General features: G+C 44.6%; 1 protein-coding gene across 8 annotated transcripts in view; it reads right to left on the reverse strand.

The window, feature by feature from the left end:
* Positions 1-1,313: 1,313 nt before the first annotated feature.
* Positions 1,314-12,496, reverse strand: part of LOC135263563 (neurexin-2-beta-like) — a 655,607-nt gene continuing 644,424 nt past the window's right edge. For 6 of the 8 annotated variants that reach the window (XM_064351746.1, XM_064351747.1, XM_064351749.1 and 3 more), the window contains 2 exons: positions 11,043-11,121; positions 1,314-4,731 (listed from right to left, as the gene is read on the reverse strand). In XM_064351746.1, coding sequence (XP_064207816.1) covers positions 3,821-4,731; positions 11,043-11,121 — 990 coding nt within the window. In that variant the 3' untranslated portion in view covers positions 1,314-3,820. The remainder of the gene's footprint in view (positions 4,732-11,042; positions 11,122-12,496) is intronic. The other 2 variants (XM_064351753.1, XM_064351752.1) reach the window with 1 other exon arrangement.

Here is a 12,496-nt window from a genome sequence, read left to right on the forward strand (position 1 = left end):
ATTCTAGTGAATATGAATATTAACCCAGAATGTGCTGCCATGTAACATGCTACACTCCTGGAGAAGTAGGAACAATACAGCCAGTTTCGTATAATCAATCCTGGATAATTGCAAAGCTTCATTTTACAGTGCATTATGCTCCATTTTATTCCACTGTCTCTGTTGCTCTTGTAGTGTATATACTCTGGTTAACTTCATGAGCTTGCGCAGCCCAGAGGAAAAAACAGTTATTCACCACCCCCTTCCGAGGGAACCTTTTTAAGGGATTTTTATTGGACGGCACTCCATCATTTCTCCTCCTCAATCCCAGAATGCCCTGTGAGCTTCTTTGAAATATGTATCATCAAACTTTGATAAGGTATGCACAGTATAAAATGTCAGCTACGTGCTGTACAGTAATACTGCAGGGTAACAAAGCCTTTGTCATAGCAGTGTAGCAGATTGTGTTCCAAGGCAGAGCGTTTCTGCAGACGGTGTTTAACTGGCAGAGCTTCAGGGAAATATCCCCACTGCAAAAAAGGATGCTGGGAAAAAATATGACCTTTGCATGTTGCCCTTGAATGAGCTTGTTTGCTAAGCAGGAAAACAGATGAGATTAACTGAGTATTGATCAGGGATGTGAGCGGGTGAGGAGTACAAGAGTCTTAAACAACAACGAGGTCCAACAACAAGCAACCGAATCCTACCGTGGTCCTGTTCGGTCGATGGGGTTTAGGAGCGTCCTTTGTGTGTACGACACTACCCCGCAAGCCTCTCTTAGAAATGGTATTTCAAGACCTTCAGCTGAATTGCTTATCAATTGTCCACATTAAATTAATATTGCGTCCTGTAAACAGTGTCATGACATTTAAGTCAAGCCTCTTTTCTCTGAAATGGTATTGGAAATTCTTCATTCAGTTGATTCGCTTGTAAATTTTCCACATTATATTAATATTCAGTCCTCTAAACAGTGCCATGGCGTATTACTGATGTTTTGGCGTGATTCTGGACGTCTGTTTGTGTGGCTCATAATTCTTTTGGAATGACATTGTACAGACCGACCTGACTTCAGGGGAAAGCCATTTAGGTCTTATTTTTATAACTGATCCTGCTGAACGGATGTAAAATATTCACTAATGTGGAAGGCAGTTTCACTTTATTGACATTGCTCTGCAAAAACTAGTAAAACTAATACAATTGTAATGATGTTAAATAGCTGGAGTCACAGTAACCAGAATGTAAATTTTGGCTAAATGCATGGATTGATTTCCACATTTTAAAAAACTTTAGGTGACAATCTACACTGTCTTTAAGAAACCACAGCACACAGAATGTAAGAAGTATATAACCAATTGTATTTACCCTCTGTTAATGTACACATAATTAGATTCATCTCACGGTAACAAGTTACAGTAACATTTAATAAGAACAGGAATATACTGGGAGCAGCCAATGTTTTGCACAGTTTGTTAAAATATATAAAAATAAATGATTAAAAAAAGCAATGAACCAAAATTTAAAAACCGGATGACCACAGCTGCCCTTGTAGTACTGGGCTGCTTTTACTCCTGTATAAATAAATGTCATTAAAAATATATCTGAAACAAAAGGGAAAAATATATATGAAACTGCCTCCCCGTTGGTTTCTCTGGAATGGATTCACATACTTACAATCAGTTATGTCCTCGTGGAAATGCAACGGAAGTAGTCATCACAGAAATGACACAGATGGTGTCAGGAGTTTTGATGAGGTGTTGCGGAGAGAACCCCTCTCATGCCGCCGAAGATGAAAAACATTTATGGTCATTTATTTATTTATTTTTTAAAACCCAAACCACGTCATTCAATTACGAAAAATGAACATACAAATTGCCTTTCCCCAGTCTGACCGTCTTATTTTCTCAAACAGGGGGTAGCAACAGGGGATAAAACACTATTCTTAATGATGGGGGTGAGGGTCAAATATCTAGACATTTCACAAACTTTTTTTTAATGTTTTTTTTTTCTTTTTCTTCTGGTCATGGAACAGTTTCAGTTCATGTAGTCAAGAAAAGAATAGGAATACTAGAGTTCTGTTCACGATGGGTGGAAACATTTCCATTTCCTGTTCTCCACAGGAAGTTCCTCTGGTGACCTCTCTGAAGTAAGAGGCGACGAGGCGATGTCTGAACACGAGACAACTGTACTCCCACTGATGCCCCTAAGGCTCACTCCCCCAAAAAAATGACTTGCAAAAGGCAAAAAAAAAAGAAGGAAGACCCCAAAACCTGTTTCTTTAATTCTTTGTCTTCATCAGCAGGTACTCAAGAATATGGCTGCTGCCTTTGCGGGTCTGTTTCTGTATTTGGATGTATGGGGGGGGAGAAGGGGGGGGGGCTTGCCTGACAGAAGTCTTTTTATGTTTGTTTGTCAATAAGCTGATACAAACACACATATATTTTCAGTCCTACTTCCTTGCAATCTTTTTGTGGAGTCCATAGATTTCTGAAAGTTCTATATATATTTACATATATATATTTATATAGAGCAAATCGCTTTGCTGTTGCAGGTTTTTTTCAATGTCGACAGTTCTGCTCTGAAAGTCCAGACCAGTCTTCCTGCTGGACTCAGCGGCAGGTCGATATTGTTGGATCCCCAAAGCTCACGAGAGACAAACAAAAATAGCCCCCAAAACAACCAGTTTGGCGCGGAGAATTCGGTCGCTGAACATACTACTGCATTGTTCTACGTCTGTTTTCAGGTCGCTCGATGTTCAGCTTGTTCCCCCTCTTGCAGTAAATGAACACCACATGCTTGAAACTGCGGCTGGATAATGTTGCATTAGCACCATGGAGGAAGAGAAAAAGAAAGGATGGAGACCAGCATGGTGGGGAGAAGAAAAAACGAGCAGAGAGGAAGGGAGAGAATGACAATGAGTCAGAGAGAGAGAGAGAAAGTGAGAGTAGGAGAGCGACTGAGAGAGAGCGAAAGAGAGGGAGAGATGGAGGATGGAGGGAGGCAGGATTTGAAGGAGAAGGCAGACAGGTGTAGCTGGTGGTGGGGTTTCACAATGCTACACACACAGCTTTAACCCTGTTATGTCGGCTTGCAGTGCCCACGGTTGCCTTCTCTTCGGCTTGCGCTGGGTTGGCCCCTGTCTCCAGCGGCCTCTCGTTTAACAGCCCCGCTGAAGACTCAGGAACCCCCCTGTGGTACACTAGTGTGGTCTCTTCTCTGAACTGTCCCTCACTGTGTAAGCTGAAACTACCAGGGTCTCCCACACACGGAGCTCAATCCTTCAACACACAACCGAACCATTACTGAGCTCAGACAGAGCCAGGGTGACGTTTAGCAGCCACCTCGAGTGTAGTACAAAAATGTAACACTGCAAGGACCTTTTTTTCTGCCCCCAAGATAATAATTAAATAGACCAAACCAAACGCTACAAGTGGAGATGATAATGGGATGAGGATGAAGGAAAAGGAAGGACGGCAAGAATCGAGAGTTCAGTTGTTCTTCGCTGATGATTAGACAAGAAGAAAGAAAAAAATGAGAAGCATTCTGCTCTACTTCACTCTATTCTCTCTTTCCGCTGAAGTCAACTGAGGAGGGGAGGGAGAGCGTGAGGGGAGGACAGGAGGAGCTCCAGGCGAAAAAGGTTGCTCTGTCCCAAAGCCTCGTCCATCGAAGAAGAAGGGGGTAATGGCTGTCAGGAGACCCTGAAACATGGCTTGAGGTTGAGCTGAGTCGGGAATGAAATCCATCCCCCCCTCAAAAATAAAAATAAAAATAAAAATCAAAAACCCCCCAAAAAAACCCTGCATCCCTCCTCTCCCCCCACCCCCACCCCCTTTGGTGGGTCTCAGACGTAGTACTCCTTGTCCTTGTTCTTCTTGTTCTTGGTGGTGGTCTTGACGGTGCCCGGCGGTTTCTCCTTGACGACGGCGCCGTTGCTCTGCGAGGCCGAGTTGCTGATGTAGTTGCGCGTCTGGTCCACCTGGTAGGAGCCCTCGTCGCGGTTGCGGTACTTGTACATGGCGTAGAGGAGGATGAGGATGCAGAGGGCGGCGGCCGCCACGATGCCCACCACCATGCCCGTGGTGCTGCTGGACTCTGGGATCACCTCCACCGCCCCCGGCGGGCCCCGCTCCCCCGGCGACGTGGGGTTGGCTGTGGGCAGATTGCGGAAATCGGGTGGGTAGGTTACGCCGGGCGCGTGCCGGTGCCGCCCCCCGTGGTCCGGCTCGTGGGAGGGGGCGGCGGGCGGCAGCAGCACCTGGTCGCGGGTGTTCATTTTGCCCGCGGGGATGTTGCCGCCGGCGCCCGGCTTTAGGTGGGGGAGCTGGTCGGGGTTGGCGGTCGGGGTGGAGGAGGAGGAGGAGGAGGAGGAGGAAGGGCGGTGGGACTGGGGAGGCCTGGAGAAGTGACGGTCGCCGCGGGGGTTCAGAGCCCCGCCCTCCGCCGCCACCGCCGGCGGGGGGGGCAGGACCGTCCTGTCGGTGTCGAGGGGGGAGTTTTTGTAATAGTCCTCGTCGTCGGACTCGGTCATCTCCCCCGACCCGAAAGCCGACACCTCGATGGGGTCCTCACAGTCCTCCTGATCCAGGGGGCAGGGGGGGCGGGCAGTGGCCAGCGTCAGGGACTCTTTGGTGGTCTCGAGCAAGGTCAGGAAGGGGCGGTAGGTGGGGGGAGGGGGGATTACGGGGTAACGGGTGGCGACGGACGGGGGGTCTAGGGAGTCCACTGTAATTATGGGCAACACTAATTCACCTCCTAGGATGAAAAAGAGAGAAGGGCAGGGGGAGAAAAAGCATTAGTAAAGCACTGAGAGCGCCCCCTCTGGTCTGAAGGAAAATAAGAAAAAGAGTCAAAAAAATAACAACAACAGCACAATAACCTTCATTAGAACAGCACTAAGACTTAGTATGAGGTTAGTCATAGAGTTAGAGTTTATACAGAAGCTAGGAACTATTTAAACAGTTAAGCTGGCTATGCTAGCTTTCACAAAACAAATATACTAAATTAGGTATTTAGTACAGGTAATGTACAGGTATAAAATACAGGTACAGAAACATTGAGGTTCAAGTACGCTTAGCTATTCTAACTCTCAACTAGACTAACTGATTAAAATTAACAGAAGTTTGTTAGTACTGTATTTGTAAAAAAAAAAAGAAGCTTTTGCATTAAATCTAAACAGTTCTACAGCTAAAACTGTCTGTCCTCAGCTCTGTCTGATCTTATCTCTACTCTGTTTTTCTTTTCTTTTTTAAAATAAGATATCAAACCACGGAGTTCAGGTCACTTACATCAACAAATTGGCCGCATGATTTTAGCATGAAAAAAAAAATTACAAAAAGAAAGCTGTGTAAGATTGTTCTCGGATAGAAACACAACTTTTCCCCCTTTCTTAGATCGTTTGATGATTCCTGTGCATGTAGGCGTGTGCCTCTCTGAGTATGTGTGTGTGTGTGTGTGTGTGTGTATGTTTGTGCCTGTGTGTGTGTGTTTTTTGAAACACGCTTCACATAATGCATCAGCTGTTTAGTAGAACTACTGACTTCCAATTCAGCACGCACACCTATGCACGAGCAGTCACCCGCTTTGAGGTAACTAAGCAGTTCAGTTCGGGTAACCTTCAGCATTCTGTCTCTCTTTGTGAGTGTGCAGTCATTGTCCTGCTGAATGTGTGTTGCGTGGCCTCGCTCTCATTTTTGTGAATGCGTGTGTGTGTCGTGTGTTCTTTCTCTCTACGTGTCTTGTGTATTTCCACTCTTATGCCTTTGTGAATGTATTGAGCTCCTGTCTCCTTGTTAAAGAACAGCATCAATTCTGTTTTCAGTTCAAACATACTGTTCATTTCAAAACATAGGAGGGGGGAGGGGGGGTTATCTTTGGGAACCCAACAGGGTTTTGGGAATTTGCAATGACACTAGAAATATCTTTAAGAACACCATCCCCTTAAGATGAAAATACAGGACAGATAACCATTAGAAATACACAAAGGCTGAATAAGGTAACTCATCTTACAACTGTGAAAAGCCTGCTTGGCATACAATGGCAGTATGTACATTCAGAAATGTCTACATATACAATATTTTTATAGCTTTCTTTTTTTTTGAGGGAAAGAAGGGAGGGTTCAGTCATTATTTTCATTTTTAACTGATTTTCATTCACGTCTTGTTTCCTGATCTGGAATATGTTGTTCCTCGTGATTAGGGCCATGATTTATGAAGGTAATCTTTTAAACATTAAAGATATGTGTTAATGATGCTGCTTAAGTAGTGCCCAGTGGAAGTAATGGAAGGGTGAAGCATTATGAGGGTTTAAAGTTAGGAGACTAAGGGGCGAGGGGGTGAGGAGATTACCCCTTAATTTCAGGGCTGGGTTTACAATAATGATCTTATACACAAGCAAAAGGCCCACAGTTTTATGTGTTCCACATAAATAACATTTGACTTGTTTTTTTGTAGTTCTTTTTGCGTACCCACAAAAAACGCATTAATGCCGCTCAAAAGAGGATTAATCACAAAACAAAGAAAAAGCAGGGGTTATAACGAGCTGGTCAGAGTGGCACCTTTGGCACCATCTTTGGTACCAAGCAACTCACAGAAGGAGAAGAGAGAAAAATACATTGAAAAGAAAAGTCTTTCAAATATTTCTCCTGTCAAACTGACAATCGCATTCAAGCACCGCACCCCAGAAACTCACATCACGAACCCATGCACACGCATGTGTGTGTGTGGGAGTCTGTCTGTGTCTGTCTGTGTTGTGTCTGTGTGTGTGTGTATGTGTGCGCGTGCGTGTGTGTATATGTATGTGTCTGTCTGTGTTGTGTCTGTGTGTGTGTATGTCTGTATGTGTGTGTGCGTGTGTCAGTGTGTGTGCGTGTATCTGTCTGTGCATGTGTGTATATGTGTGTGAGTGTGTGAATGTGTGTGTCTGTCTGTGTGTGTGATTGCGTGTGTGTATATGTGTGTGTGTGTGTGTGTCTGTGTGTGTGTTTGTGTGTGTGTGTGTATCTGTCTGTGCGTGTGTGTATATGTGTGTGTGTGTGTCTGTGTGTGTGTGCGTGTGTATCTGTCTGTGCGTGCGAATGTGTGTGTGTCTGTCTGTGTGTGTGTGTTTGTGTGTGCGTGTGTATCTGTCTGTGCGTGTGTGTCTGTCTGTGTGTGGGTGTGTGAATATGTGTGTGTGTGTATGTGTGTGTGTGAATGTGTGTGTGCGTGTGTCAGTGTGTGTGCTTGTGTGTGTGTATCTGTCTGTGCGTGTGTGTGTGAATGTGTGTGTGTCTGTCTGTGTGTGTTTGTGTGTGTGTGTGTTTGTGTGTGTTTGTGTGTGCATGTGCATGTGTGTGTCTGTGTGTGGGTGTGTGAGGCTTATGAGTACCGCACCTTGCCGCATAATGTCCTATAAATATTCCATCTTGCTTATGAGGCCAGCTCTAATGTTTGCTGTGTTTGTTTAAAATATTCATTCACCAGAACATTTGCTGCTCTAGCGTATAGCTCCTGCAGTACATGGAGAGATTACAGCTGTCGGGGTTGTGCTCTGGATCTGGTAAGGAAAACAAACACATGAATGTACACAGCAATCGTGGAGCTGCTGAGAGTCGTGGAGCTGTTGGGATTTATTTGTTTATTTACATGGGTGATGGACGTGTACAGTGTCTTAAATAGACTGTACTGGCATTTCTAAAACTTAGCTGGGATGAATTATACTGTGATCTGTGCCCTTATGTGTATTCAGCCCTCCCACCCACCCACACACACACACACACACACACACACACACACACACACACACACTCACTCACCGGTCACTTTATTAGGTACACCTGTTCAACTGTTCGTTAACGCAAATATCTAATCAGCCAATCACGTGGCAGCAACTCAATGCATTTAGGCATGTAGACATGGTCAGGACAACCTGCTGAAGTTCAAGCCAAGCATCAGAATGGGGAAGAAAGGTGATTTAAGTGACTTTGAACGTGGCATGGTTGTTGGTGCCAGACGGGCTTGTTTGAGTATTTCAGAAACCGCTGATCTACTGGGATTTTCACGCAGAACCATCTCTAGGGTTTACAGAGAATAGTCCGAAAAAAGAAAATATCAGGTGAGCGGCAGTTCTCTGGCGAAAATGCCTTGTTGATGACAGAGGTCAGAGGAGAATGGCCAGACTGGTTCGAGCTGATAGAAAGGCAACAGTAACTCAAATAACCACTTGTTACAACCGAGGTATGCAGAAGAGCATCTCTGAACGCACAACACGTTGAACCTTGAAGCAGATGGGCTACAGCAGCAGAAGACCACACCGGGTACTAGCAAGGTGTACCTAATAAAGTGGCCGGTGAGTGTACACTCACATATACGCGCACAAACTTAGGTATGCTCCCTCATAAGTGCATACCCTAACACTCACACACATCCACACATACACTTACATACATACACACATGCATGCACAAACTTAAGTGTGCACGCTCATAAACGCATGCATACCCTCACACACACACACTCGCACTCGCACTCACACACGTACGCAAGCACACGCACACTCGCACTCACACACGCACACACACACATGTACGCAAGCACACACACAAGCACCTCTTCAGTTTCTCATGGCCATAGAAAATTGCAATTGAACGGAAATATTTAGACTGTGGATTGTGCTGGAACTCGCCAGAGTCATGCAGTAACGTTCACCGAAGGAGAAACACTTTAATAGGTGCAAATATGCCATCACTTTAGCCTTTTTTTTCTCACATGGAGCTGTGATTGATCCATCATTGTCACAATAATAACAGGCTGCCGTTGTGCTATCATCATTTTGGATCGAAACAGTTGTTATGGCCTTTTCCAGGCTCAACAGGACAAAAGAACGTATGTGTTAAGAACAGCAGGCAGTGGTAGGCCTGAAATCCTCAGGTAATAAAAACCATCCCTGCTGACATCAGCTTCTTTCATAGTCCCTTTTATAAGTGCAGAAAAGGTTTGAAATTTTGACAAATTACCTGTTATGCTCACAGGACTGACTGCAAAAAAAACAAAAAAACATTTACGATTCATCTGTTAAGACTTACAAAGGATTTCAACTTGATGTTTTAAAAGTGTCAGTTCAAGTTTGCGCTTCAATTTCAGTGTATTTTAGGATAAAAGCAAAGAAGAAAAGCGGTTACAGGGAGACGTAATGTGTCAAAGATAACATCAAACCCAAACCTAATGGCACAATAAACATCCACTGGATTCAGTCACCACTGTCAAACCACTGACGTCACATCTTATTATTTGAAACCTATAAAGATGGAAAAAATATCATTCAGACTAAACTGAAACATATACCTGGACTGTTGGACATACAGTCTGAGATAGCAGTATCATTTTTATGATATGACATTTTTATTAAATTTATTCATTAATGAAAAAGTGATAATAATATCATACACTACGAATGCTACTAATAATACCTAACAGATAATGATAATCAGATTCACACTTAGCACATCCTAATTAGTGCACATCATAGGTGTAATACAGTACTCTAATATGACTTGTTCTCTGCTAAATGCCTAATTCGGCAATATTAATTTCTAGAGCCCATTTTAATCCTCTGAAAGGTGACGAACAGTTCCTGCTCTAGAAGGAACTCTTTCTGTGGCAGTTTGAAATGGACAGCGGACTGACGTGCCAAACGACAGTCCAGACCAGCGCTTCGATCTCGGATGTTCGCTGCTGTCCCCACCCTCAGAGAAAAAGCCATTCCCAAAATCAGTTAACTGCGCCCGAAAAAAAAGTTTTACAAGCGCTGGCTCTCTGTAACCTGAATTTATTTATTTTTTATAAGTGAGTTTGAGCTTGTTGACGATGTCCACTTTCCACATTACTTTTCACTGATTACTGTACATTCCATTTACCGCCAAGAGCTGGGAGGTTGAAGGTAAGATGGGATGTTTTTCCTGAGGCTGTGGGGGTGTTTCAACATTGGCCTCAGATGGATAAGACTTGTCCATTTTAGTTTTTACAGAGGTAAGTATGCTTTCTGTGGCTTCAGACATTTGTTATAAACTACATTATTCATTTAAATAGGGATAACAAGATGTATGTGTATGTGTGTGTGCACAAATATGCGTGTGTGTGTGTGTGAGAGAGAGAAAGAGTAAGATTATGTAATGACGTCTGCATAGCCTGTTAATATTTCAGGTGTCTCTTTATTAATGCACTTGGTTTCACAGGCAGGTGGAGGTAATGACATTTTCTGTGAAACTGAGAGAATCCTGATTTGAATCTTTGGGCCGGGAAAGCCGAGTAGCGGTTTAGCAGCCGAGGCACAGCTCCATTAGTCTGCCGGGCCTGTCCCCTCTCTGTAGCCCACTAATGACCCCCCGCAGCCAGGGGGCAGAGGCCGGCTGGGAGGGCATGCTGGGTTAGCCAGCCATATTTTACAAGCGGCACAGCAGGACAGGAATGGGGTGCGGGGGGGAGATTTTGGGAGAGGATAAACGGGTGTGCGGAGAGCGTTGCTGTGAGGCTGCGATCTGAATCCTGCACACTCAGCTCGGCGCAGTGCACGGCCTGCTCTCCTTCAGAAATCTGCTGGCTCAGCCATGTGAGTGAGGGAGCATGAGTCCCACCAAGGGGGGTGAGAACTCCACAGGCTTATGCTAAATATTTTGGAGGGTTCCCAGAAGCACCCCACGGATGCCTCTCCCCTGTTCCTGGAGAGATCCTGCATCCTAGCAGATATGGGTGGTGACTGAGTTAGCCTTGTCCACTGTCATGCTGAATGCCAGATGTGACAATCTTTTTATACGTTTACCAATCATGAATGTGCAAAAAAAAAACAAACAAAACAAAAAAAACTTTCTAATCAATCCACTGCAAGCCGTAACAGGGCACAAAGCACTCACTGGCGCTACAAACGTGTGCGCGCCCATGGCCTGTGTATACGCGTACGACTGACCAATCACAGCTTCATGTGGAAAGGGGCGGGGTCACAGAAAGAGAATGAGGAAGGGGCCCCTGTTTTTTTTTTTTTTTTTTTTTTAGAAAGCTGAAAATGTGCGCAGAACCGGCAGGCGAACTCACCTGTTCCAGGCTCGCACTCGTCGAGGTCCTCGTCGTCGGTCGGGCACTCGGCCGAGGCCACCAGCAGGTCGTCCGTGTTCTGGAACACGGGAGCGAAGCGTGAGAAGAGCGAGCGGAGACGCCTCGAATAAACACCCGGAGAGCTATCACACCTCTCATCGCGCCGCCGCCACAACAGAACCCTCCAGCCATCTCCAAGGGAGAAATTCATTTTGCCAGGAGCAGCAGGCGGATACAGTCGCACCCCACGCACTTATGGTAATAAACACCTGCAATTAAAATGAAGCCATATCCATAAAACAGGAATGCGGGCTGGAAGCTACCCTATCACGGCAGTCATTAGATTCCCTTCTCCAGATGAGTGTTTGCCACAGAACGAGCTCGGCAACACGCAATGCGAAACTGGGGGAACAGTTCCTTGCAAAACCCTAATTAACTACTATTAATCAATTACTGACTCAGATCTGTTAAGACGGTTTTTTTTACACACACACACACACACACACACACACACACAAGCCCGTAATTTCAGACTCTGGTTATGTTGCGAGGTGGGTAATGAGAGGAATGAATGGCTGAATGAATGCTCTCTCAGTGTGCAGTTGTGGAAAGAGCACTCAGCACATATAAGGCTTTACCAGGCACTTTAATCACGAACATAATTCTCACTTGTTCTGAATTGATTCACTAAATATCCAGCTGTATAAATTCGTAATACCCTATATTTTACAAAAATTATGAAAAAGTATGCTGCATAAAAGAAGAAATTGCCTGCAGAGCAAATACACTCTGATATTTCATGCCACGGTAGTAAGTGTGATATATATTTATGATATAATGCATAATGTGTAACATCTCCTTTACACACTAAAATTCCTGTAATGATATCTCAAGGCACATATACAGTACATGGAAAATTACCGTAGATTTGTCACCTTTTTTGATTCACTTTGCAGTCGTGTGTTGTGTTCAGCTATGGCAGGAGGTGACATCCACACCCCAGAGACACATGGAAAATCCCTTGGTTTTGGCTCAGCTTTGTTCTCAAACACATTTATAGACCCATGGCTCAAGACACTGGTACCTGCTTCATACTGGATATACTCCTCTCCACCACCAGCCATAACACTGCTCCGTGTCTCCTTCTCCCAACTCTGCATGGATCTTAATATTTGGAGTTCGGCATCATGGCTGACAGTCTGATTATGGTCTCACGGCCACAATCTGAACGTGTCACACTCTTATCTGTGATGTTTGCAGTCCACAGTTGATCAAAAGCAAGCAAGCATTTACTTATTCATCTGAGAAGTGCAAGAAAATAGCTATGACTCAGTATCCTCAGTAGCCCCGTAAAATAAGTAAACATTTTTTACAACCGTCATTATTGGGGGTAACCTCTTCAAAGCGCAATTCTTTGGGGAGCCATTATTGTGAAATAAAAATCCATGCTTTTA

The sequence above is a fragment of the Anguilla rostrata genome, chromosome 9 (assembly GCF_018555375.3).
Source record: "Anguilla rostrata isolate EN2019 chromosome 9, ASM1855537v3, whole genome shotgun sequence".
NCBI classification, from domain to species: domain Eukaryota; kingdom Metazoa; phylum Chordata; class Actinopteri; order Anguilliformes; family Anguillidae; genus Anguilla; species Anguilla rostrata.